General features: G+C 32.0%; 1 protein-coding gene across 1 annotated transcript; it reads right to left on the bottom strand.

The window, feature by feature from the left end:
- On the bottom strand, nt 1-27,312 carry LOC132748326 (tyrosine-protein phosphatase non-receptor type 1-like). Its single transcript, XM_060737907.1, has 9 exons — nt 27,155-27,312; nt 20,994-21,102; nt 20,455-20,564; nt 18,559-18,657; nt 10,501-10,647; nt 8,430-8,639; nt 6,278-6,475; nt 4,147-4,556; nt 1-1,922 (listed from the first exon to the last, which is right to left on the bottom strand). Exons 1-9 carry the CDS (start codon nt 27,221-27,223, stop codon nt 1,727-1,729), a joined length of 1,548 nt encoding a protein of 515 aa, XP_060593890.1. The 5' UTR covers nt 27,224-27,312; the 3' UTR covers nt 1-1,726.

Here is a 27,312-nt window from a genome sequence, read left to right as displayed (position 1 = left end):
TACAGAAAAAAAAAATCAGAAATTTACATATTGTACCACTTTTCATAACTTTTATATCAAACATTAGAAAAATAATAATAAAATAACAAATAGAACTTCCATGTAGCCACAATGTCACACTTATCAGGTAAAATTTGAATAAGAAATTTCATTTCATTGTTTTACAGGTTAATCAGCATATTAATGAATATATTACCAACCCTTACTTCCTGTAATATCTCAAATGAACAAGTCCATTTTTTAATCCAGACATAACTATGTATCCTATTTTTTTAGGGAATACATGTACATGTGTATTTTCAAAATAAGTACTGACTGAATAGCCAACAGTGCAGACGCTGATTATACAGAACAGATCTGCCTGCTGCTAAGTGTCACATGGTTAGATTCTGTTGCTGCTATCAGGCTAAGGGTAATAATACTCTGATCGACAAAATCTGATTTTGACTTTCTTGTCCCTTTTATCTCCGTACAGGCTGTGGGACAACCTCCGTACAGGCTGTGGGATAACCTCCGTACAGGCTGTGGGACAACCTTCTTACAGGCTGTGCTTCAACCTCCGTACAGGCTGTGGGACAACCTCCGTACAGGCTGTGGGTCAACCTCCGTACAGGCTGTGGGACAACCTTCGTACAGGCTGTGGGTCAACCTCCATACAGGCTGTGGGACAACCTTCGTACAGGCTGTGGGTCAACCTCCGTACAGGCTGTGGGACAACCTTCGTACAGGCTGTGGGTCAACCTCCATACAGGCTGTGGGACAACCTTCTTACAGGCTGTGGGACAACCTTCGTACAGGCTGTGGGTCAACCTCCGTACAGGCTGTGGGACAACCTTCTTACAGGCTGTGCTTCAACCTCCGTACAGGCTGTGGGTCAACCTCCCTACAGGCTGTGGGACAACCTTCTTACAGGCTGTGGGACAACCTTCGTACAGGCTGTGGGTCAACCTCCGTACAGGCTGTGGGACAACCTTCGTACAGGCTGTGGGTCAACCTCCATACAGGCTGTGGGACAACCTTCTTACAGGCTGTGGGACAACCTTCGTACAGGCTGTGGGTCAACCTCCGTACAGGCTGTGGGACAACCTTCTTACAGGCTGTGCTTCAACCTCCGTACAGGCTGTGGGACAACCTCCGTACAGGCTGTGGGACAACCTTCTTACAGGCTGTGCTTCAACCTCCATACAGGCTGTGGGACAATCGTCAATACAGAAAATTGATTTTGCCGCCCCTTTATACATGTAAAAAAGAAATTCAAACCAAGTCCTTAACATCTTATCTTTAAAGGCTATGACCTCCAAAATATTACCCCCCAAAAAAATTTAAGATAGCCATCTAAATGATTGCGACAAGTTTTTTGAAAAATTTATGAACTTAAAAAAACTCTGTGGGATAAGAGAACAACTGCTTATCCGCAAAATAATATATTATCAATAACCTTGATTCTTTTAAGTTCACACTATACAACAACACTGTATTATCCCATGTGGCTTAGATACTGGAAAATTAGAATCTCTAACATTAGGAGAAAAAAAGTCCCACAGTTCAGCTCTACTTACTCAAAAAAACTTTCTGTACACAATGAGAACAAAATGTACAAATTGACAATCAATTTCACTTCCAAATACATCTGATCACACTTAGTTAAAAACATGTTTCTCACACACTTCAAAAAAAAAATATCTGTAATTTTTTCTTTCTTTAAAAAACCCAGTAATAAATTCAGCTACCAATATAGCCTGTAGAGTATATATGTACCAACTAGCAATGACAGTCCAATTGCTATTGGTTTAAAGATTGACCGCCTTTTCTTCCACGTTTCACTAGTTTTCTGTTTCTCCTTCATCTTGTTGATCATCTCTTGTGTCCTTTCTTTCCTCTTGTGCCGCTCTTCTTGTCTCCTCTGTCGTAAATGTGTGTCACTGTTAACAAAATAAGTAGAAAACAAATGGCATATTATATTATCATTTTAAAGCAATCTGACATAAGTTCAAATCTTCTTATGTTTACATAATGATCTGATTTGGATTTTCTGATTCGGCTTTTTTAAACAAACCTTACGAAGAAGCATTTCATATCATCCTTGAATTCAGTCAAGTCATCAATTTTGCCTTAGATAAAAAACATTTTAAGTAGATATTTGGAATTAAATTTCTGCAAAACATTAGATTCTATCATTTCTGGTACCTAAGCATTGATTCTAGGTAATTTATCTACAAAATGTGCGCATCACAATATTTGTTCACATTTAAGATCTTGAAATTGTGAAAATTGTGTATACTATTGTGGTTTCCAGGAGGTTTAAAATAGAAAGGATCCACTTTCAACAACATCAATGTGGCCGCTGATTAAAAGGTCACAAGAAGGTGACCTCCTATCGGTCACCATCAGATCTAAATGTAAATATGAGATCTAAACTTTGGTCAGATTGCGTTTCAAAGTAAATCTGGAAATTAACATTATTGGTACAAGATATACAACAAGAGCTGTCGATAGGACAGCAACGCTCGACTATTCTTAGTGCTTGATAGTAAAAAAAATGCTTGAAACAATTACCTCCTCCTGTTTACAGGTTGGGGTAATGATGGTGAACAAGTGTGCAAAGTTTCAAAGCCATATGTCAATGGACTTTGAAAATATTTGAACTATTACAAAAACTTTAACATAAATTCTAAGTCGAAAAAGGGGCATAATTCTGTCAAAATGCTTGATACAGTTACCTCCTCCTGTTTACAGGTTGGGGTCATGATGGTGAACAAGTGTGCAAAGTTTCAAAGCCATATGTCAATGGACTTTGAAAATATTTGAACTATTACAAAAACTTTAACATAAATTCTAAGTCGAAAAAAGGCATAATTCTGTCAAAATGCTTGATACAGTTACCTCCTCCTGTTTACAGGTTGGGGTCATGATGGTGAACAAGTGTGCCAAGTTTCAAAGCCATATGTCAATGGACTTTGAAAATATTTGAACTATTACAAAAACTTTAACATAAATTCTAAGTCGAAAAAGGGGCATAATTCTGTCAAAATGCTTGATACAGTTACCTCCTCCTGTTTATAGGTTGGGGTCATGATGGTGAACAAGTGTGCCAAGTTTCAAAGCCATATGTCAATGGACTTTGAAAATATTTGAACTATTACAAAAACTTTAACATAAGTGGTTACGCCGACGCGGACACCGACGCCGACGCTCGGGTGACTACAATAGCTCTACTTATTCTTATCGAATAGTCGAGCTAAAAAGTGAAACAGCAGTGAATAATGGGGGTAAATGAGGTCTTACCTGTTATCAATCATCACACTACAAGGTCAATACAAAGGTTTTGTTTGGTCCCAAATAGACAAGATTAATCATTATGTCCAACTTGCAGAGTTTGACATCCTGTCTGACAGTCCCTGCTGGGCAACACCCTTTACCAGCGGGTTGAAAGTCCTAAATATTCCCTTGGGGGTAGGGGTGAAAGTCTTAAATATTCCCTTGGGGATAGGGGTGTTAATATTGACTGATACGTTATTAACAAACAAGAAGTTTGTGCCATGGTGACCTTTTCCTTAACCCTATGAGTCTACTCTACAACTATATATCATGTTAAAATTTGCCTACCTCTAACACATGTTTACTTTTTAACTCAATATCTGATGTGTCTGGAAAGAGAAGGTTGTTCATATGTGAAATTCCCTTTCTTCAATATTTAGAAACTAGACCATCAATCTTGATCTTAAAAAAGAAGTTATGGGCAGAGCAGGACCATTTTTGATCCTGGCAGCATGATTGATAAACCTTTGTAGATAACCACTCTGCAATACTAGATTTCAAATATCATATCTAGCACTTGGCAATGTTTTTTCTGGCCAGATTTCAGTTTTAAATTCTACTTCTAGCTCCCCCAAGACCTAACTATGAATCGGTCTATAACAATTTAGTTTTAAGGAAGACGCCCAAGATACATTTCGTAAAACTTGGTCCAAATTTACCAGTTTTTTTGTGAGCCGTTGTTGAAATTAAACTGTAGATATCATACCAATAAGCTACTACATGCTAAAAATCATATCTATTTTAGAAAGATTTTAAAACACGTGATCAAGCCAACATAGTTTAACTGTTATAAATAGTAAATTGATGACAAATAAAGCTTTTTATTACCTAAGAGGCTCCGAAACAGAGTTACCAGTTTGCTTGTCTTGACTATCCTCGTCCCCTTCCCCTTCCTGACCCCCTCCTCTACTATCTCCACCTTTCACTACATCTTCGTCTTTTTTTGGATTATTATTTTCAGAGTCTTGTTTTTTTATATCATGCTGCCTACCATCATCTGGTAATGCTCTAGAATCATTTCTAGCACTATCCGAGTCTCTATTGATTATTTTACCCTCAACATTAGCTCTTTCTGGAACCTGAGGTACTGATGAGTCCAGCTTAGACTGTTTGGCCGCAGGCTCATCTTGAGACACTTCATCCGTGTTGTGTTTTCGAGGAGGAGGCTGGGGCTTTGGCCCTCTTCTATTGGATGGCAAGGATTCGTATCTATCGGGAGGAGTTGGCGGAGTTTCACCCTGTCAGATATCAAATAGACAAAATAAGAATCCCTAAAGAAAGTCAAAAACAGCAAAATTGAAAATGTTTCGGGCACGGTTTGATTGAGCCTGTTCATGAATGGTACTGTCAAGTGCAAACTACTGTCCACGCCCCTTGCACAAGCTTAAGCAGAATTTAACGTTTACACATGAAATGTCAAAATTTCGAATTTATAAACATCCGCAGATGTGTTCATCAAGCTTATTTTTCTTTCTCTCTAGAAAGTGGGAAATTATCATACAAACTTAGGTCTGAAAAAAGTTAATAAATTTAGACGAGAATAATCAGGGGCTGTCAGATGAACAAAACTATATACACATGTCAGTGCATGATTGTGACATAATGGCCATACAGGAATTTTGTTAACTCTCAAAAGGAAAAGAAACAGGTAATTATTGTTGGAAGAGTCACAAGGCTAGGTCAGTGTCCTTCAATTATCACACTGATAACATGAGTGGTGGTGACTAAAATGAATACAGTCAAAAGTGGTGAAGATACACCTTACAACCAGGACAATTGTCTTGCGACAGTGTTCTTCAACTACAATATACATCATGTGTAAAGTTTTAAATGATTACTGTAAATATTACGCTGACTACATAAGTAAGTAGCACCAATATTCTTTGAATACTTATGTTAGAATTAACTGCATAATATTATAGTACTTATCTCCCTTTACTGAGAAAATATCCATCGCCTTAAAAATTAAATTTTTATATTAAGTGAATTTATTTGAAAAATTATGAGGTAATACATGTATATCTAATTCCAATGATGATTATCTATTTTTACCCCATATTCACATGCTAATAAATGAGACTATGATAACCAAGAATCAAATTAACTGAGACAATGATAACCAAGAATCAAATTAACTGAGACAATGATAACCAAGAATCAAATTAACTGAGACAATGATAACCAAGGATCAAATTAACTGAGACAATGATAACCAAGAATCAAATTAACTGAGACAATGATAACCAAGAATCAAATTAACTGAGACAATGATAACCAAGAATCAAATTAACTGAGACAATGATAACCAAGAATCAAATTAACTGAGACAATGATAACCAAGAATCAAATTTAAGGAGACAATGATAACCAAGAATCAACTAAACAGCAATTAACTATGCCTGTATCAGGTGAAATGGTGTTTAAAAAAGTATAACTTGAGGTTAAATATTCATAATATTTAGTTAAATTTTATAGTCTTCTGTAGGCAAATGGAAATACAACGAAATTAAATTGTATACTTAAAGAGCCTGTAACTCAAATTTTTTTATGGTTTTATAAATATGATGCTCAAGTGATGATTTATTAATATTGTAAGTTCCAAAAAGCATTTTTGTAAAGTTATAACTTATAACCAAATTTACATTTCATGCAAATAAAGGGAGGCAATTAGAAATTTATTTTCAATAAAGTCTAAGCAAGAAATGAATGTATATATTTTAATGATTACTTATAATGCGCATAGACATTTGCAATACATATTTAACATATTTTTGGATGTTTGGAAATTGTTTTAGAAGAGTAATTAATTAATTAGATCTATAAACATATATAAAATTTTACTTAAGTGTTATTACATCCTTAATTACAACACCATAAGGGATCTTAAAGAAAACTCTTGAACAAAAAAAAAAGAATTTAAGATCTAAGGAAAGAAGAAACAAGAACATAAGTATCATACCCTATCCAAGTAGTCATCTAATACATGGTTGACCTCTCTATCACCAGCTAAGGCAATCACTTTCTTTGCTCCGGCAATAATAGCCATGTATGAGAACTTGAGCTGTTCAGCTGTCTGTATGAGACCCATTCTGTATGATCTCATAGAGATCAGTAAATCCTTGACATTAATACCCTTTAATGATCCATTATTCTCCACCTACAATAGTCAAATATAGAGATCAATAAATCCTTGACATTAATACCCTTTAATGATCCATTATTCTCCACCTACAATAGTCAAATATCATGATCAATAAATCCTTGACATTAATACCCTTTAATGATCCATTATTCTCCACCTACAATAGTCAAATATAGAGATCAATAAATCCTTGACATTAATACCCTTTAATGATCCATTATTCTCCACCTACAATAGTCAAATATAGAGATCAATAAATCCTTGACATTAATACCCTTTAATGATCCATTATTCTCCACCTACAATAGTCAAATATAGAGATCAATAAATCCTTGACATTAATACCCTTCAATGATCCATTATTCTCCACCTACAATAGTCAAATATAGAGATCAATAAATCCTTGACATTAATACCCTTTAATGATCCATTATTCTCCACCTACAATAGTCAAATATCATGATCAATAAATCCTTGACATTAATACCCTTTAATGATCCATTATTCTCCACCTACAATAGTCAAATATAGAGATCAATAAATCCTTGACATTAATACCCTTCAATGATCCATTATTCTCCACCTACAATGGTCAAATATAGAGATCAATAAATCCTTGACATTAATACCCTTTAATGATCCATTATTCTCCACCTACAATAGTCAAATATAGAGATCAATAAATCCTTGACATTAATACCCTTTAATGATCCATTATTCTCCACCTACAATGGTCAAATATAGAGATCAATAAATCCTTGACATTAATACCCTTTAATGATCCATTATTCTCCACCTACAATAGTCATATATTGAAAGATCGATAGAATCTTGATATATCTGTTAACTGTGATGATCTTTTCCTGTGTACCTTTTAGGCTGATAATTACATCTTGGATGATTATTTGCACTATTCAATATTCGATAAACATATGTTAAATATCTCTTTTTGTAGTCATTGCTATCATTTTATAACAACTTAAGGCCCAAAACCATTGAATAATCTAGGTACATGTATAAAATTAGAAGATTTTCATGTAAGAAAAAGGAAGTAGTATGTACTACAGATACATTTTGCCTTTCAAGCACTGAAAATGTAGAATATCAATCATATTTAAATTCATCAAGCAGAAACAGATTTCAAACTCAAGGCAAGTGTGTTCTATGACTGTAAAAATTAATTTTGTTGTTTTAGAAAATTCAATAGAAACAGAAACATTTTTAACATTAAGTTTGCATTTATTTCACCTAAGGATCCCAAAAACAATAGGTGTATTCTACTCAATACTGTTAACCAGATTTGCCTTAATATAATTATTTCAGCACTGGTAAGCACCTGAGTGAAATTAACAAGCTTTCATAAGCTTTGTTAAGATAGAAAACCACAGCAGTACAAAAATGGGCAAATTATATTTGAAGTTGGTGACTGTAACCACTCTGCCACTCAAGGTATTCATATGGAATTCATAAAATTAGAATTTGCAACAGCTCCAAAAATTTCTTTCTATTCATTTTTGATCACAAAGAACTGAAGTTTCAAAAAGTATACATGTTGATATGAATGATTCAAAAATACAAAATCAAATCAACATAGGGCATCGAAAAATATTTCCGAAAAAATATTTTAAGTCACTTCTAAATCCAATGTGCAGGCAACATTTTTCTACTCATCCTGCACCGAGTTCTCTTTTTGTTTGTTTGTTTGTTTTGGGTTTTACGTCACATCGACACAGTATAGGTCATATCGCGACATTCATACTGGTGGAGGAAGACCTCAGGTGCCCTTCCTTGCATTATTGCATTATTTCAGGCACAAACAGGTACCTGAGTAGAACCACCGATGTTCCGTAAGCTAGCCGAGTTCTCTTAAATTCTATGTGCTGAATTATTCTTATTATTATTCTACAGGACAAGTAGAATTTTCCATCTCTGAATATGCATTATTTCCTAATTTTTTATTTCTACATACCAGAACTAGAGCAGAATCCACCAGACAGAAAGTACCACTACGACCTATGCCCGCACTACAGTGTATCACTGCTGGCCCAACGTTCTGTTCTAGTACCCCCTTCGTTCTTACTGCCTCTAGAAATATGAGAAATGAGACTGGCGAAGATGGTACCCCGAAATCTGGCCAAGTGATGTAATGAAAATGAAAAACTTCCCGAACTTCTTGTGTCTGTAAGATAAATAAATCAAATTATAACACAAGTGTTTTTATGTGTACAATGGTTTTCTTACTTAATTGGGAAGAGGCCTAAGCCTCATGATTTTGGGAAAATTCATTGCTAATCTTTCTAACTTCGGAAGTTAACAAGCTGGTGTAAGTACATATTTTTGGGAAAACTGCATGATTCCAAAGAAAATTCTGATTGGAAGAGACCTTTTGTAGGCCTCTGTTATCAAAGGTGACAAAACACTGGTGTAACATACATTATTATACATGTGAAATAAAATTTGAAATTTCAAGCAAATGCTGCAAACTGTGTTATTATCATGACTTTTTCCTGTACACTCATCATATAAACTTGCATGAGCATAACTCAGTGTTCAATCTAGAGCGCGCCATTGCGCCATTGACCCCCTGAAAAGGCTGCCGGCGCAAAACAAAATCAACTGTGGGCCCGACGGGCGCACTCATAGAAAATGCCCTAAATGACATTAGAATGCTTCCTTAAACCTGATTAAGTACATAAAAGAAGTTTCTTGTGAATAATATTAATAACTGAAGTTTGTATTGAAAAACAAGAGCATGTTGGTAAGATAGTTTACCACACTCGGTAACCCATTTAAAACCTTTATCGCTACGCTCTCTCGGTCCGCGTCTGTAAATACTATGTAGACTTGTTCTTCGTACCGTAACTATTACTTACTTTTGAGTCACAGTTTTTATAAGCAAAACAAATCGTCACAGATAATGCAATACGTGCGTGTAGTTATAGTTTTTTCACGGTCAAAACAAATAAATATGTAATAACTTCCAAAGGAAAAAAATATATATATATATTTGTGAAAAGTGCGAGTTAATTATAGAGAAGTGTGCATAAATTATTACGAACACGCCTCCATCCTATTTAAAAAGTCTTAAAGATGAAGCAATCAAACACGATTGGCTAGGGAGTGTCTGACAATTAAGTAAATTAACTTTGATTGGTCATTGGCTGGTCAGCGCTAAAACATTGTGCATATCATTAATTAATACAGACATCTTAAGCGTGACGTAAGAACTGATGCCCTGACAAAAGATCAAAGGTACCGGTATGTCAATATACAGTGTCTTAGCACCTGTTGACACTTTGTTTTTCGCTTGGATATATTGAGAAGGGTAAATGTTTTTAGCGACTATTGTAAGTTTATATTCTTCATAAACAAAGCTAATTTCAAAATATGATTTTCCTTTATATATCGGGCGCTGATTAAAAAACTGAACATTATTATCAAATATCCCTGGTAACATTAAAATAAGATTAATATTTTTCTTTGAACATTATGTCATCGCGTTTCTTTTCCAATCAGTTCTTAAAATTGAGCCTGTATCAACGCTAATGTCATTTTTTTTAGTTGAGTTGTTTTGGAATTTTGCAACCGTTTTTGGTCTAAATATGGTACGTGAACAAGTAACTTAAAAGATACAATACCTTATTTGAATTTGATGTTCATTTTAAGTGTGGGCCCCCTTTTTTCTCAAATGACCCCCTTTTGAAAAGTTTATGGGCCCGAAGGGCCCCCTGGGAATTTATTCTAGATTGAACACTGCATAACTTCACTTGGAAGGCTTATTTATAACATTTTTTAATTTTTATATTTCCTGATTCTGCAGTAAAAACTGTATATTTTTAGCTGTTGTTTTGTTTTTTACCAAGGTGCAAGTTCAAAATGTTGGAAAACCTGAGATTTAGCATTATCTTAATTTTTTTTTGTTGTTGTTGTTTTTTTACTTCTTAAAAGTGTGCTTTCAGATGTATGAAAAATCAGAACTCATTCAAATGCCTTAAAACTTGTACTCAAGAACTAGTTTATTTATAAGCAGATTAACTTACTTCTAAATTTTCTAATTCAAATGTTCTGACAGTATAATGTTGGTAGGCTTGTTCCTCCTGTAACGTGACCTTGAGATTTGTATCGTCAAAGGTCAACTCTTCTTCATCTTCATCTTCACCAAGTGGCCAGTACTGGTGACATTTTAACTGATAAAATCATAAAAATACCCATAAGCTACATGTACACTTTAACTTTAACCTTGTTTCCGTGACATTAAAAAATGTAATGCTCACTAAAGGCTACATATACCACAGTGACTTCAGTTTTACACCGTTAATTAAAAAGTTACATTGTTCTTAGAAATTCAAAACATTTAAGTACATAAAGTTAGTATATGTTATTTCAAAAATAAACATGCAGACAACAAAGCTCTCCATATAATATAATATAATATAATAAGATACACATGCATGTTTGTTCTGTATCAGTTTCAATTTAATTATCCAAAAATTAAAGCAGCACGCCTACAGATTCATGCAAATTTTCATGATTATTTTTAAATGAATTGAAAAGTAAAATATTGTCAGGTGTACAGAGAAAGTGATTGAAACATTGCAAACAGGCCTGGGAATCAAAACTGCTTCGTAGCGTACAAAATGTAAACAAACACCGCCATCTTGGAACGAAAAAGGTATGTTTTCGTTTATAACTCTTTTTGTTGGAAATGACTGAAAACCAGATATATGTATTAACACGCTCCACTATTTTCCGCTTTGTTCGGTATATGTAGCTTGCACAACTATTTTGTAAAATAAAACAAAAGTTATAGCAAACTTGCAACTCGAAGCTGGCAAGAATTTTTATGAAATTGTGTGTATACGACACAGTTCATATTGCTTTATCAATAGTTATTTTCCTTCAAATAAATTATACACTCATTTCAAAGTTCACCATAGACTTCAAAATACAATTTTGCATCACTTACTAAAGTTTCATTTAAAAGAAATGTTTATTTTCCTAGAAAATAATAATTTGTATGAAATGATACGACTCAGCTGAAATTAAAATATGATACGATGCTGTTGTATTTTTTCCTTGCAGGCTGCACATTGGTTTAGCTATTTAAGTATACGTTAAGTATGCTAGTAACTTCCAACAACATTTCATGTTTACAACTTAAGTCAAAAGCAGAGGTCACTCATTGGTTCCAAGAAAATCGAAAAAGTAATAAAATTTCTATAAAGGATTCATTTTTCGGTCGCATTTTTAGCACCTGTCATAACACCCATATGACAACATGTTATAGTGTTGTGTTAGCATGCTTATAAACTTGTTACCGCGAGTTCGAAACTAATGGGGGTTGTTACCTTTAGCAGTCTTCTGATTAAAAATTCAACATTCCAGGGTAACCCATTCTGGACCCTGTATCAATAAGGAATGACCTTTGTTTTAAAAAAAGAAAGAATTACAAATTTTGAAAAAGGTCTCTTGCTATCGGATAATTTACAACAATACCCATTAACTCAGTAATAACTTAGGTCTTTAATGTGCCGATTTTAGAGTATTCATCTTAATCGGTGAGAACAGTTGAGCTTTATTATTTGAAACTTAAACCGGTATTTAAAATAAAGCTATAAACTGCAAAGTATCTGGGGTTATTTTTATCTAGCGCAAGCAATTATTCCGTAAAAAAGACATATATTGCCAAAATAATCCCTGTTGAAAAGACTGCCAAAAAATACAACTGCTTCGTATAATTTCGTACAAATCATTATTTTCTTGGAACATAAACATCTCTTTTTAATGATATTTTAGTAAATGGTGATAAATTGTATTTTGAAGTTTATGGTAAACTTTGAAAGGAGTATATAATTGATTTGAAGGAAAAACCCAATATGAACTGTGTCGTATCCACAAAACTTATAGTTGTGCAAGCTACATATACCGAACGAGGCGGAAAATAGTGGAGCGTGTTAATACATATTTCTGGTTTTAAGTCATTTCCAACAAAAAGAGTTATAAACGAAAACATACCTTTTTCGTTCCAAGATGGCAAACTATAATGAGCAGTACTCGAGAAAGAACAATGCTAAAATACTGAATATTCCGGAAGAGACCAGGGAAACAGAAGAGAGCTTAATGACCACTGTCACAAATCTCATACAGATCAAATCTGGCGTCACCCTTAAACCAGAGGATTTCATTGCTATGCACAGAATACCCACAAAGAAGGGTCTTATCAAACCAGTGCTCTTCAAACTCAGAAATAACACCCTAAAATCCACACTTATGCGAAAAAGAGGTGCAATGAAGGCTGCTGGACACCGCTTGGAAGACGATGTTACCAGGCTTAACCAAGGACTGATCAGTCGCTTATCAATGCATCCAGAGATTGAAAATGCATGGTATTTCAATGGGTCAGTTTATGGACAAACAAAATGCAGTGAGCGCATAAAATTTGACATATATGACAATATAAATAACATGATCAGTGAATTCCGTGGGAGAAAAAGTAGTTAAAAAACAGCATTTAGTGACAGAACAGTTGACTACAGCACCGCCTATAGATCAGTAAAAAACAATGACTCCTTGCATTGATTAATTCATGTAATCAGAAACTTATAAATGTTGTTTTTATTTGCTATCCAGTTCATTGTTATAACATATCTTTGTGTAGATATACTTAATTGTTTCTTAAAAGAATAAATGATACGGTTTAAATTTATATGTATTTGGCAGGGTTTAATATAAGCATGTATTTAGTTTTTCTGCTGGTCAACTTCTATCCTTCGCCTTAATCGGGGAGGAGTTTTACTTTCAGTGGGATGGTTAGACTCACTGGGTAAAATGTGGTATTCAACATCCTGTGAAGTTGCCAGTAGGATTTCTGATGCTGTTTTTGTTATTTTAAGATTATAGTCCAAATATCATATAGTTTAAACTGATTTATCATCCACTATGAATTAAAATGTATTTTATTGTACCTGACACATCAACATCTTATGATATGTGTGTGTAAATCATGACAATTTTATATGTTGACTTTTTGTTTTAATTTTATCTATATGTGGGTTTAATGAACTTGTATTTAATTTTTGGGTACCATATGTCTTACCCTGCAAGTACATATGTTAAAATCAATCGTTTGTAAAAAACTAAAGCATTTTTTGATGAAATTAAGATAAATGCTTGAGGACACCATGTTCTTGGAAAAAAGAAAATTAATACATTGATTTCTGTGACAATGTTATAATACATTGCTACATATTGGTATATTAGCATGCAGTTATTTTTAAGTATATTATCAATATACCAAATTAATTTGTACTTAGCAGTAATGATTTCAATCCATATTGTATTTATTTGAAGTTTTGTTTAATTATATTTGATGGTATTTTTTTTAGTTTATTTATTATAAATTTCACTGTGTTGTTTATTCTTGGCAACACACTGTTTACGCATACTTATTTCATTATCACACTTAAACTGTTTTTGATACCTGGATATTCTAAATGTTATAACGTAGTTATGGAAAAATATCTCATATATGAACTTTTTTTTAATGTACATGATTTTTTAAGGAAAACTGTGATTGTTGTTTTTGACAATGGGTGAAATAAAGATATTGTCTTATAACTGTAGAGGCCTTAATGATACGAAAAAGAGGTCAGATGTGTTTAACTTTTTAAAAGATCGCAAAGCAGATATATTTTGTTTACAAGATTTGCATTTTACAGAAAATATGAAGAAACATTTATACAATCAGTGGAATGCTGAATGTTTTTTTAGCTTTTATAAATCAAATGCTCGAGGAGTTGGTATTTTATTTAAACGAAATTTAGACCTTAAAGTTCATCAATCCTTTGTTGATGAAAATGGAAATTATATTGTTTTAGATTTATCTGTAAACTCAAAACAATTTACATTAATTAATGTCTACGGTCCAAATACAGACCAGCCAAAGTTTTATGAAAATATTTTTCGCTTAATAGATGATATAAATAATAATACATTTATTTGGTGTGGTGATTTTAATCTAGTACAAGATATAGAATTAGATTATGATAACTATAAATCTATAAATAATAACAAAAATTCTAGATCTGTATTGTTGAATTACATTGATCAAAAACGTCTCTTTGATCCATTTCGAGAATTAAATGGTAATTGCCATAAGTTTACATGGCCGCACGCACAAATCCAATTCAGCAAGCCAGATTGGATTTTTTCCTTATTACTGAAGATTTATTACCACATGTTAGAGGTTGTGATATAGATGTAAGCTATAGATCTGACCATTCTATTATAATTCTTAAAATTGATTTACAAAATATTGTACATGGAAAGGTTTATGGAAATTTAATAATTCTTTACTATGTGACCTAGAATATTTAAATTGTATTAATGATAAGATAGATGATGTAATATTGCAATATTTGTTGCCAGTATATAATATTGACTGTTTTGAAAAATGTCAATTATGAAGATTTACAATTTAGTATTGATGATCAACTTTTTTTAGAAACCCTGTTAATGGAAATAAGAGGCAAAACCATCTCTTTTTCTAGTTACAAAACCAAAAAAAAGAAATTCTGAAGAAAACAGTCTCCTCTCCAAAATTCAAGACATAGAGACAAACATAAATGAAAAGAATCAGAAAACTTTATCTGATTTACATTCAAAACTGGAAAGTATAAAAACTTAGAAAATAAGTGGTCATATGATAAGATCAAGAGCACAATGGATAGATGAGGGGGTAAAACCAAGTAATTGTTTTTGTAATTTAGAAAAATATAATTATGCTAGTAAAATAATTCCATACCTACAAAATATAGATGGGTCTTTTATCTATGACCAAAAATCAATATTAAATGAGACTGAAAAATTTTACAGAAATTTATATAGTAATGCTGATGTTATTGGGGGAAAAAATATTAATGATTTTCTTGACAATACAAATTATATATACAAATTATCAAGAGAACAATCAAATAGTCTAGAAGGACTCCTATCTTTCTCTGAACTGTCAAACACTTTAAAAAATATGAAAAATGACAAAAGTCCAGGCTCAGACGGTTTTACAGCTGATTTTTATAAAGTTTTCTGGTCAAAAATTGGTCATTTTGTTTTGAGAGCAATTAATTATGGATTTAGAAATGAAGAATTGTCAGTGACTCAGAAGCAAGGAATTATTACTTGCATTCCAAAAGATAACAAGCCTAGACAATTTTTAAAAAACTGGCGACCAATTACCCTTTTAAATGTTGTTTATAAATTAGCGTCAGGATCAATAGCCAATAGGTTAAAAACAGTTTTAGACTCATTAATTTCTTCTGATCAAACTGGTTTTATAAAAGGTAGATTTATTGGTGAGAACATACGTTTATTATATGATGTCATGAACTACACAGAAAAACATAAGATTCCTGGAATGCTATTGATGATAGATTTTGAAAAAGCTTTTGATACCTTGTCTTTTAATTTCATAAAAAAACACACTCTCTTTCTTCAATTTTGGTCCAATGTTTAAACAATGGATATCTCTTTTTATGAAAAATGTAAAAACAGCTGTACAGTTAAATGGATTTCTCTCTGACTTCTTTGAAATAGGGAGAGGCTGTCGTCAAGGAGAACCCATAAGTCCGTATAATCTTTATTTTGTGTGCTAAAATTAAGCAATTAAAATAAGAAACTCTAAATATATTAAAGGAATCAATATTAATGATGTGGAATACAGAGTATCTCAGTTCGCTGATGACACTTCTCTATTATTAGATGGTTCAGAAGTTTCTTTGAATAACACCTTAGATACCTTCCATACATTCTCTAAACATTCTGGACTTAAGGTAAATTTTGAAAAACACATATTATATGGATAGGCTTACACAAATATAGTACTAGATCTATTAAAACAAAGTGGAAACTAAACGGGGTGGCAGAGCTTTGAAATTGCTCGGTATAAATTTTCATGTAGATTTATAAAAAATGGTAGATATTAATTTCACAGAAAAATGTAAGAAAATAGAAAATTGCATAAAGTATTGGAATCGGAGGGAGGTAACTCCTATTGGTAGAATTACAGTTGTTAAGTCTATTATATTACCACTTCTAACACAGTTGTTTATGTCTCTTCCAAACCCAAGTACACAAATACTCAAAGATATTAATAGAATGTTTTATGAATTTGTTTGGGGTGGCCCATCAAAAATTAAATCTAGTGTTTTAATAAAAAACTACAGGGAAGGTGGTTTAAAAATGATTGATGTATTTGCATATATGAAAAGTTTGAAATTAACATGGTTTAGAAGACTTCTCACTGGAAGTGGTAAAAAATGTTTCACATTTGTTAGTAACATTTTTAATTATGACAAAGTTTTTAACTGTGGAAAGTGTTATGTAGAAATTGAATCTAAATCAATGTACAATAACTTTTGGAAAGATGTTTTGTTAGCATTTATTGACTATATAGATATTGTGAAAATAACAGATATAGACCAGTTTGTTAATTGTCCATTGTTTTACAATAATAATATTTTGATAGATAGAAAGCCTGTGTATGTTAAATCAATGTATGAAAATGGAGTGTTTCTTATCAAAGATATTATGCAAAAAAATGGAAATTTTGTGAGTAAAGAAAATTTAGAAACAAAAATTGGTACAAATATGAATTTTTTAGTTTATGAAGGTTTGAAAAGTGCTATTAGAAAGTACATAAAGTCTCTAAAAATAGAATATTCTAATACCAATGTATTATTGCCGTCTATTCCCTTTTATATAAAAACATATATTTTTATGTAGAAGTGGAACCTCTACCATATATAATGTATTTATTGATAATTGTCAAATACCTACATGTATATCAAAATGGAATGCTTATTTTAACATTGATGATACTGAGTGGAAATACCTGTTTGAATGGGTTCACACTGAAACTAATGATAGTTACCTTCAATGGCTTCAAACTAGAATCACCCATAGAATTCTAGGAACAAACTATTTAATGTATAAAATGAAATTGACACAATCTGATAAATGTACTTTCTGCAAAGAAGAAAAAGAGACATTATCTCATTTATTCTGGAATTGTTCGGTTATAAAAACTTTTATCTCAGATGTGCAACATTTGCTTAAATGTCATAATGTTGATTGGAAGGTTGATTGTAAAACATTTATTTTAGGGTATCAAAAAGGTGACCAATGTCAATTTAATATTTTTTGTCTAGAATTAAAAAGATATATATTCTTGTGCAAGAGGAGGGAGATAATACCATCTTTACAAGGTCTTGTCTGCAGTTTAAAGCTAGCATCTTCAATAGTTAGTTATACAAAAGTTAAAAAATCTATGTACTCATTAGTTGATATGATAGCAAATAGATAGAACCTTTTTTGAATTAACTACTTATATATTACAGTCTGTGTATATTATATCCAGTTTTAGTGGAAATGAAATACTCTGAATCCCAAGAGAACATTTATCTTCTGTGTATTGTATGTATTATAAAATAATGTATGATATAATGCCCGTTATATGTTTTTTTGTAATATTATAATAAATTGTAAGGTAAAATAGTGGATAGATCCCCGACCCTATTTTACCTATTACGGGACAATAAACGGAGTTACCTATTGGGCTTCAAAAAAAAAAAAAAAAAAAAACAAAAAAAAAAAAAAACAAAAAAAAAAAAAAAAAAAAAAAAAAAAAAAAAAAAAAGATGGCGGCGTTTGTTTACATTTTGTAAGGTACGACGCAGTTTTGGTTCCCAGCCCTGACAAATGGCACATAAAAATTTCAAAAACTACCAAAATAGGACAGAATATGGAAAAATAACACTTATTGTGTTAGTCACTCAGTAGAAATATTGTAATGATAATGAATACTGCAAAATCAGTCATTAGTTGCATACAACATGTTATTACTTTCACCTATCTTAAAATCTTTGTACGTTTTTCTTAATGTTGATTTTCTAGTAATATTTTTTACTCGTCTGGAGGCATCCAGCTTTAAGGGTTAGCTTATTGTACTTTGTACCTTTATTATATACTTAAGAGTACTACTGTATACAGTTCTTCACATGAATAATAAAACCTGGCAGAACAAAACTCAGTACAGAACTTACAGTTCCCTTTTCTATGACTCTGTTTAACATAATAATAGCTTTGGTATTTTGTTCCCAGATCATCTGCCAGAACTGGCCTGCCGTGTGTTCTAGAGGACCCTGAAATCATTTATATAATGAATAGCATATTTTCCATGTAAAAAACATATTATAACTGTCAGTGAGAAAGATATTCCCATCCCTTACAACAGCCAGTGTTTCTTTTTCTTGCTAATTCTCTTTGTTTCATCAGAAGAACTGTCAGTAAATTAGTTGACTCAAGACAGTTTTTACTAACCTGTTCTATTGTTACATTTAAATCATGTTTTGTGAAAGAAATTACTTAAACTAATATCATTTTCATGTAGCACTTTTTTTTTATAGAAGAGTATAACTTTACAACTTCATTTATATCAGCAAAGTGTCATCATTCTAAGCAAGCATTTTATTCATCAAAGACACTCATGAATGACAACATTTACAACATGTGACTTGTCTAACACTGGGGTGTAACACGGAATTGCCTAGTATTGTTGTAAAACAGCAGAAACCCCTGTCTGATATGCAAAAAATTATTGTGATATTATTACACTTTTCTAATAAGAACTATACATTTAAGTAAAAAATATACTTCCAAAACATACAAGAGCTGTCACAGGAGACAGCGAAGCTCGACTAATAAAATACTGGACACAGTTAGGAGGACAAAACTATGAAAGAAAAATCAATTATGTATAATTATGTATTAAGTTATAGTAAAAAAATAATATTTGTTAACATAAATTCCAAGATCAAGGGGAATAATTCTAGAAATAGTCATGCTAAAGTTATGGACCTTGCCACACAACATTTGTGTAATGATAAGAAATATATATTTGAAGTTTGAAGTAGATACCTTAAAAAGTAAAAAAGTTATTATATTTCTTAAAGAAAATCCTAAGTTCAAAGAGAGATAAATCTGTAAATATTGCTTCAAGAGTTATGAAAATTGTCACATAAAATGTAATTGATGATAAGGAATAAGTATTTGAAGTTAGAGGTAGATACCTTTAAAAATTAAAAAGTTATAATAAAAAATAACATTTTTCTAGTAAAAAAATCTAAGTTTATGGGGAGATAATTCTTGCAATATTGGTGCTAGAGTTATGAACCTTGTCACATAAGATGCGGATGGTGATAACGTAAATATATTTGAAGTATGAAGTTGATCCCTTTAGAAATAATTAAGTAACAGTAAAAAATAATATTTTTTATGGAAAATTCTAAGTTCAAAGGCAGATAAATCTGAAAATATTGGTGCTAGAGTTATGAACCTTGTCACATAAGATGGGGATGATGATAACGTAAATATATTTGAAGTATGAGGTTGATCCCTTAAGAAATAAAGAAGAAACAGTAAGAAATAGTATTTTTTTTGGAAAATTCTAAGTTCAAGGGGAGATAAATCTGAAAATATTGGTGCTAGAGTTATGAACCTTGTCACATAAGATGGGGATGATGATAAGGTACATATATTTGAAGTATGAGGTTGATCCCTTAAGAAATAAAGAAGTAACAGTAAAAAATAGTATTTTTTAAGGAAAATTCTAAGTTCAAGGGGAGATAAATCTGAAAATATTGGTGCTAGAGTTATGAACCTTGTCACATAAGATGTGGTTGATGATAAGGAACATATATATGAAGTTTGAAGTTGATACCTTAAGAAATGACAAAGTTATAGTGAAAAATATTTTACTGCACCAAAACTTTAATCTAAAATCTGGACGCGGACGCCGACGCCGGGGCGAGTAGGACAGCTCTCCATATACTTCGTATAGTCGAGCTAAAAATGGATTTATATTATATACTGTAACATGCCTCAGTGGTAACACCCAAACTACCTCAATATTTAAAAAGAGAATGATAAGATTAATTTACCTGTGAGAGAATATAGGTCCTGTTAGACTCCGGCACTTTTATGATACTGGCATTAATATAGTCAGAGTCTCCTTCTGGTACTCTCTGAAGGACAACTCTACTGTGGTCATCTAATTAAAACATAAAAATAACAACATAAAATTTCATGTAAATATTAGTTGCATGTGGTTTTTACGTTGCACAAATACTAAAGGTAAAATGCAGACTATCCAGTTTTACTGATGGAAAAAGACCACAGATGTCCCTCGGTGCAATATTTAAGATACAAACGGGCATTTATATGGTAACATATTGACTAAGAATTTTCATTTAGCTTATAAGTATGAGTGAATGAAAATTAATGCCTCAATGTAAAAAGTTAAAAACACAGCATAGAGAAAATCATGTAAATGGTAAATCTACACCTATCAAAACTTTAATAATGTAATGAACATGATGAATGCATTTCTGATTACCAGCTGCGTTAGGAAGTGAGGGAGAGGGAATATATTTTTATTGACTTAGTTTCAGCCTGCATTAAAAGAATCAAGAAAACTTACATGGACTGACATCTCTGTATCTGTTTTTACTTCTATTTTCAGGTTTTCTTGCTTCTCCAACAGATAATTTTTCATTTATTGAGATCATAGAAGCTTCATTTTTAATTATCTGCAAAGGAACATACAAGGTATATTAAGATTTCTGGACAGGATTAACATTTTTTGTTTCAATGCAATTTTAATAGAAGAATTTAATTTTTTGCACTCAATTTTTATATGGTTTATTTTACATGACTATCCATCCCTTTTAAAAATCTTTTTAGTATACAAGTATTAATTCATGCTCTTTAATAATTAACAAAGAAAATATCACCAGTTTTAGAACATATTAAATTTAAATGACCGAAGAAACCAGGCAATTAAGGTCCACAAACAATTATTAAATAACAACAAAGTCTACCCTTTGTACAACACTTTAAAGGGACTCCACTGAGGTTTAAATGCCTAAAAACATAACATTTGAATTTCTTACATGAATGCGCTGGGGCACTTTAAACAGAAATATATGCAAAGATGGTTAAGAAATACACTATAAAATAAATTGAAAATCGTATTTTTATGCTTTTCTTAGCCTGATTTGAGTTAAAAGCATTTAAACACTTTTCATTTTGGGTCATTTTTTACAATTAGTGCTCGCCAATTTTTTTAAGCCAATCACCGACAAGGATTTTTCAAATTTTCAGGTTACAAATCTTAATAGAACAGATTTTATATAAACTGGACGTTTAATATTATAAACAAGTGGGCGGAGCTAAGTTTCGAAGAGCGCTAAAGTGAAATGTACGCATGTGCAGAGATCTTGAAGTTTACTCCTACTAATCAATATTTATGCATCATGTTTTTCCGTACACGCACATGTATATCGTCACTACGGCATAGAATTTAAAAAAAGGGGTTCATTGAAATGAAAACAGGCAAAATAACAGTAAAAATGTTTTATTACTTACGGAGCCAGTATCATTTTATAATTTCCAAATAAAAAGTTCACTTATTCCAACAAAGTATGTATGTAATATTTCTTACTTTTTATGTAAATATTACAGCCTATGCAGCTACAAAACCGAAAGTAGGGTTTTTTTAATTAATTTTACAATATACTGCCATTTGTCCGAAGATGATATGTATATGAACATAATAAATATGTATGATGCATATATAATCAAGCTACAGGTTCATTTCAGCCCGAAAAATATGTCGAGGTGACGGGCCAGGCAAGACATGTCGACTTTTTGTAGCTTATTGTGAAGTTGTAGTACATGAAAATCGGGCACATGACAAATCAGCACATAAATAAAACATTCTAGTGTTCAGTGGTATACATCTTTTCTACGTGTCATACCTCCTTTCCTTATTACAATGAATTTTTACTGCATTGTTATCCATTGCTGGTTTGTTTTTAGCAGAGAATGACCTGTGAATGTTCAAAGAGGGTACCGTTTGAGAATATTTCGCAAAGAGGGTACCGATATGGATATGCACAGTGATATTGTCTGATTTACCTAGACAGAATGCGGGAATAAGCTATGCAAAACACGTGACCCGAAAATGTGTACCGCTACCTCTTCCAAATATGGTTATACACATTTAGGCTATCGCGTGACGTCATGCAGTGTGTTGGGCGGAAAAAAATGGGCGGAGCACTAAGCCGGTTAGAGTGCATATTGGATGTTCTTCGTAAATAAGAAAGCTACAGTCGCTTCACAAGCTCCGCTCCTTTTTAGCTTTCTTATTTACGAAGAACACCCAATATGCACTCTAACCTATACTTTGAATAATTATTCTGAAAAAACTGAAGTGCGCCAATGATCTGAACTTTTGCACAGAGATTAGTAGTCTAAACCTACATGAAGTGGTACATATATCAGGAAAAAATGTTTTCAGTCCCATCATGTCAAAAAACCTCAGTGGAGTCCCTTTAACCAGCGTCAAATACTGACTGTTGCTTAAAATATATTATAACATGATAAATGTTAATGATTCAGCCTTGGGTATCAGACGATGCATCATAACAAACAATTTTGTTTACTGTATATAATTGGGGAGCACAAAGGCTGTCTAGATATCTTTTAAATTGTAATTGAAGCTTCATCTTAAACAACTTTCTGAGCAGTAAATGATTATTAAAATATTTATAGTTACATTTTGTACAAATGGGCAAGTTACAATAGGCAGTACAGCTGTACATGCCAACACAGATTTCAATGCAAATAGATGCATTCCATGAATCTTTCATAAAATCTATGTTTCAATGCATAATGAAACCCAGTTTAGTGATAAATATAAGATTGAAGAAACACTGACTCAAATACTACTAACAAAACTTATATTTAATTATCACACTGACTGTGATACTTGAACTGAGTAATAAATGATGACACACCATGACTAAACAGACTGGCTATTGTTCTAAAAAGAGAAGGAAGTTAAAATTAGATGATACAATGTATCATTACATTTATCAAAGATGCAACATTTTTATAAGATTTCAAAGTGTTTTTTTTTATGTCACTTTGGTATTGTAAAGGTCATTAAGTAACTCTCAATTGTGTTTAGGGCATTTACAAAATCAAAATTGAAAGTCAAGCAGAACTATTGGAAATGGAGACAATGATATTGTTCAAGAGCAACAGAATGATGCTTAGATAATGACAGATGCTGGATAATTATACACTATGTCTAGGAAAGTCCTTTCTATACAAAATACACACTATTCATAAATTTATATACAACACCATCTTTAAAATTAGTAAGGAAATAATCATTTGGAGCCGTTCATTATTTATGAACATTAATTTATAATGTATATACATCTACATGTATAAACAAATGATTTGTTACTTAAACAAGTCGTATAATACAGTAACTTGATAATCAAGATGATGTAATTAATCTTTTGGGGTTTTTTTTGTTTTTTTTAGTCAGTTATTTAGGCTAGAATTTCTTGCCCCTTTTTTTTCAAAACTATTTTGGCAAATAATGAGCAATTCAGCATCATACTTTAACTATATTATATTTCATATTTATTGATGATATTTGTATCATAAACTATGTCAAGATATTGTTGACACTTTACATCATGATCAATGAACGAAATATTTTGTCAACGGACGAAAAACATATCTTACATGTTGCTTTGTTTAATTCCTTACCTTGCGTAACCTATGCACTCACTGATTGGATGACTGAGTTAAATTAACCAATCATATGCAATGTAATAAAGCAGTAGACAAGTCAATCGAATGAGAGTCAAAAATTCACATTTTTTCTCAAGATTTTACTTTGGTTGTGAATCGGATCAAAATTGTTAAAGTTTACATCAGAACCAATCATACTATGACTATATGATGCTTATAAGATTATGTACATGCCATGTTACAATGCTTTTCTCTCGTCAATTTGTGACCCTTATTTTGAAAAATTGCACATGCGCAACACATATCAGACATACTTGCAATGCAATTAGTGCATTTGTTAAATGAATTCAATATCTAAAAGTTCAAAAACTTTAAATTACTTCTTATAACAACTGCTCAAAGATAAGAGCATCTGAACCATGACTGATTGCTCAGCTGGATGCTTTCAAATTGATTCGTGAAATCCGATTCACATTGTGAAGTCATCAAAATATAGGTGTTCACACCCCTAAATGTTAGCATGGTTATTTTCAGTCTGATCTGACCAATATATGTTTCAAAGTCTTAAGTTAATTTTTACAGCATTATGAATATTTTTTTTTGCTTGATTGTTAGTGTGTTTGATAAATAATAACATCAATATTGAATATTTTAAAGTAATTAGGTCATCAAATGGACTGTGGGTAAGCACATTTACACCTGTTCAATTACGCATTTTGATTGGATAAAATTGTCAAATCGAGTGTCTGCTAAAACCATGTGTAGTTTTCGGATGGTGTATGTCATAGCTGGAGTGTTTTTACCAGACATTTTTTTAAGTCATGAATCGATGGTTAGGCACAAATCGATGAGAATAAGGCATACTGCTAGTCATTTAAGTTCTTGCCTAAACCACTGCCTAAACATACTGCAGAGGCTTGTCGTACACCATTTATTTCAATGATAAGTACATGTATATGGCAATAATGAGGTCAGTAACTTGCGAGTTAATAATATGAACATATATATTACTTTTATAAAATACTTTTACGGATATCATCATAATGGTCGGCCATTCTAAAGATGATATCATTTTTCAGTCTATAAAAATTAAAATATACAAAGTTTTTTTTCCCAGCTTTTCATTTTCAGTGCCAACTAGTCATTTAAATGACAACTTTATTGTGTTTTGTTTTTTTATCAGTGTGTACTTTGGTTTATTTTTCATTATATTTTGAATTTTTGTTAAGTCTACATCTAAAAACAAATGTTTGCATACTAATTAATAATACGGGAAAGGCCTGGACCAGGAACCTGGCTTTTGGCTTGTCCCGTTATAGACTAAATGAGTATATTTAAAAGGAAATTAAAGTAAAAAACAATTAAAAAATATATTTAGAATTCTATACCCAGTGTTGCATCTAGAATTTCAAAATTATGGGGGACTGTCCCCCACTCAATCGAAAAATGTGGGGGATTTGAAAAAAATTTGGGGGACATACATTTACCTTACAATATGACATACCGAATAGAATTCATTTATTTTACATTTAGGCATTTTTGACAGCTATCGTCCGCTCAAAAACAGAAGTAGAAAAAATAAAATATTGACGAATACTACAAAACACACCCGAGATGACTTAGTCAGCTGCTACACGCGATTTAGTACGTTTTTTAGTCATAACCACGAGTGAAAACAAACATGGCTGAAGCGTTTAAGATACGATGAAGATAAACTGAATTAAGTTGAAAAGATAGTTAGATGCGCAACTTGGCGCACACTGATTTCATTAAAATGCGCGATCTTCATAAAAAATGCGCAAATCGCGCAATCGCGTGGCCTAGATGCAACACTGATACCTATAAATGAAATTTTCAGTCTCAGTTCTAGTAAGGCGCCACCATTTTCAATGTAACTCAATCATTATTGCCGAGGTATTCCAAAAACAGAACAATCACCACTTTTTGTTTTAAGAAAAATTGTTCAGACTTAATTATTGAAAACAGAAGCAGTATACTCGGTTCCTATGATATCAAGGGTTCTATGATATCAAGGTATTTAAATTTTCTGTGACTTCTTAGTAAAAGCAACACATGATGATGCTAATATTTGTAAAACTTGCACACTAGATTCATTTTCATCTGCCAATAAATTTAATTTGGTGAATAATGAATGTATTTGTAGCAAGAAAACTATTTTATAAAACCTTCATATATTTGACTACCATTTTCCTTAATGGTTTTTACACAGTCAATTAAAATATGTTATAAACACATATACTGACATATAGTCTGTTCATATAGTTTTAATTTTATAGCAAGTTAACTGTTGGAAGTTTTTCACAACTTAACCTGAAAGTTTTGAGCCATCTATCCTTCCATACTTGCTTTTTTGGGGATTACCTTGATACCATAGTAACCTCCTCTGAAATAACCCAAAATGGCAGACATTGAAAATATTCTAAAAAATGTCATTTTTATTGGTTCTTTAAAAATAATTTTTTGACAAACAGTTCTGGAAAAGGTTCAATTATAAGATGGAAGAAAAATCTCATTCATTTATGATATTTATATTTAAATATTTTCCGATAAACGTTAAGTACCGTGATATCATAGAACCCCGGGCTACATGAAATACCTAATTACTGACACATTTATAACGAAAAATATAAATGAACAATTTTTTGTCTAACTCAGGCTTTGTCTTCTTTCATATCAATTTTTGACTATGTCTACTTTCATTTTAAACTCTGACTAGGTAATAATACGACTTTTCAGTTTCCTATTCTTCAATTTGCTTGCATTAATTTTCATCTTGCATATTTGATATATCAACAAGAGTATTAAAATTGCCATGCACAAATAAATGTCAAATTATAAGAAGGCTCCGGATTATCAAACAGAGAATCGTTCATGGAATTATGCACATGCGTGACAACACAACAGGATCTACATGATCATGATGATAAAATAATTTATAAACGAGAATCGAGGAAAAGTCAAAATTGAAAGTGCCACTCGAAATATCATAATACAAAACTCTTTTACCTGATAAAATTGGGGCCAGAGATGATTTGCTTCATTTTCCGCAAACTCTTTTTCTATTTCTGACGACATTGCGGAAGTATAAAGGAAATATGCCTAACTTCCTTTCATTCAAGTGCGTAGGTCGCCATTTTCCTATCTAGGACGGAAATGGAATTTAA

The sequence above is a fragment of the Ruditapes philippinarum genome, unplaced genomic scaffold, assembly GCF_026571515.1.
Source record: "Ruditapes philippinarum isolate M1 unplaced genomic scaffold, ASM2657151v2 ctg8571_1_1_1_1, whole genome shotgun sequence".
NCBI lineage: Eukaryota > Metazoa > Mollusca > Bivalvia > Venerida > Veneridae > Ruditapes > Ruditapes philippinarum.
This window is presented reverse-complemented; position numbering and strand designations above follow the sequence as displayed.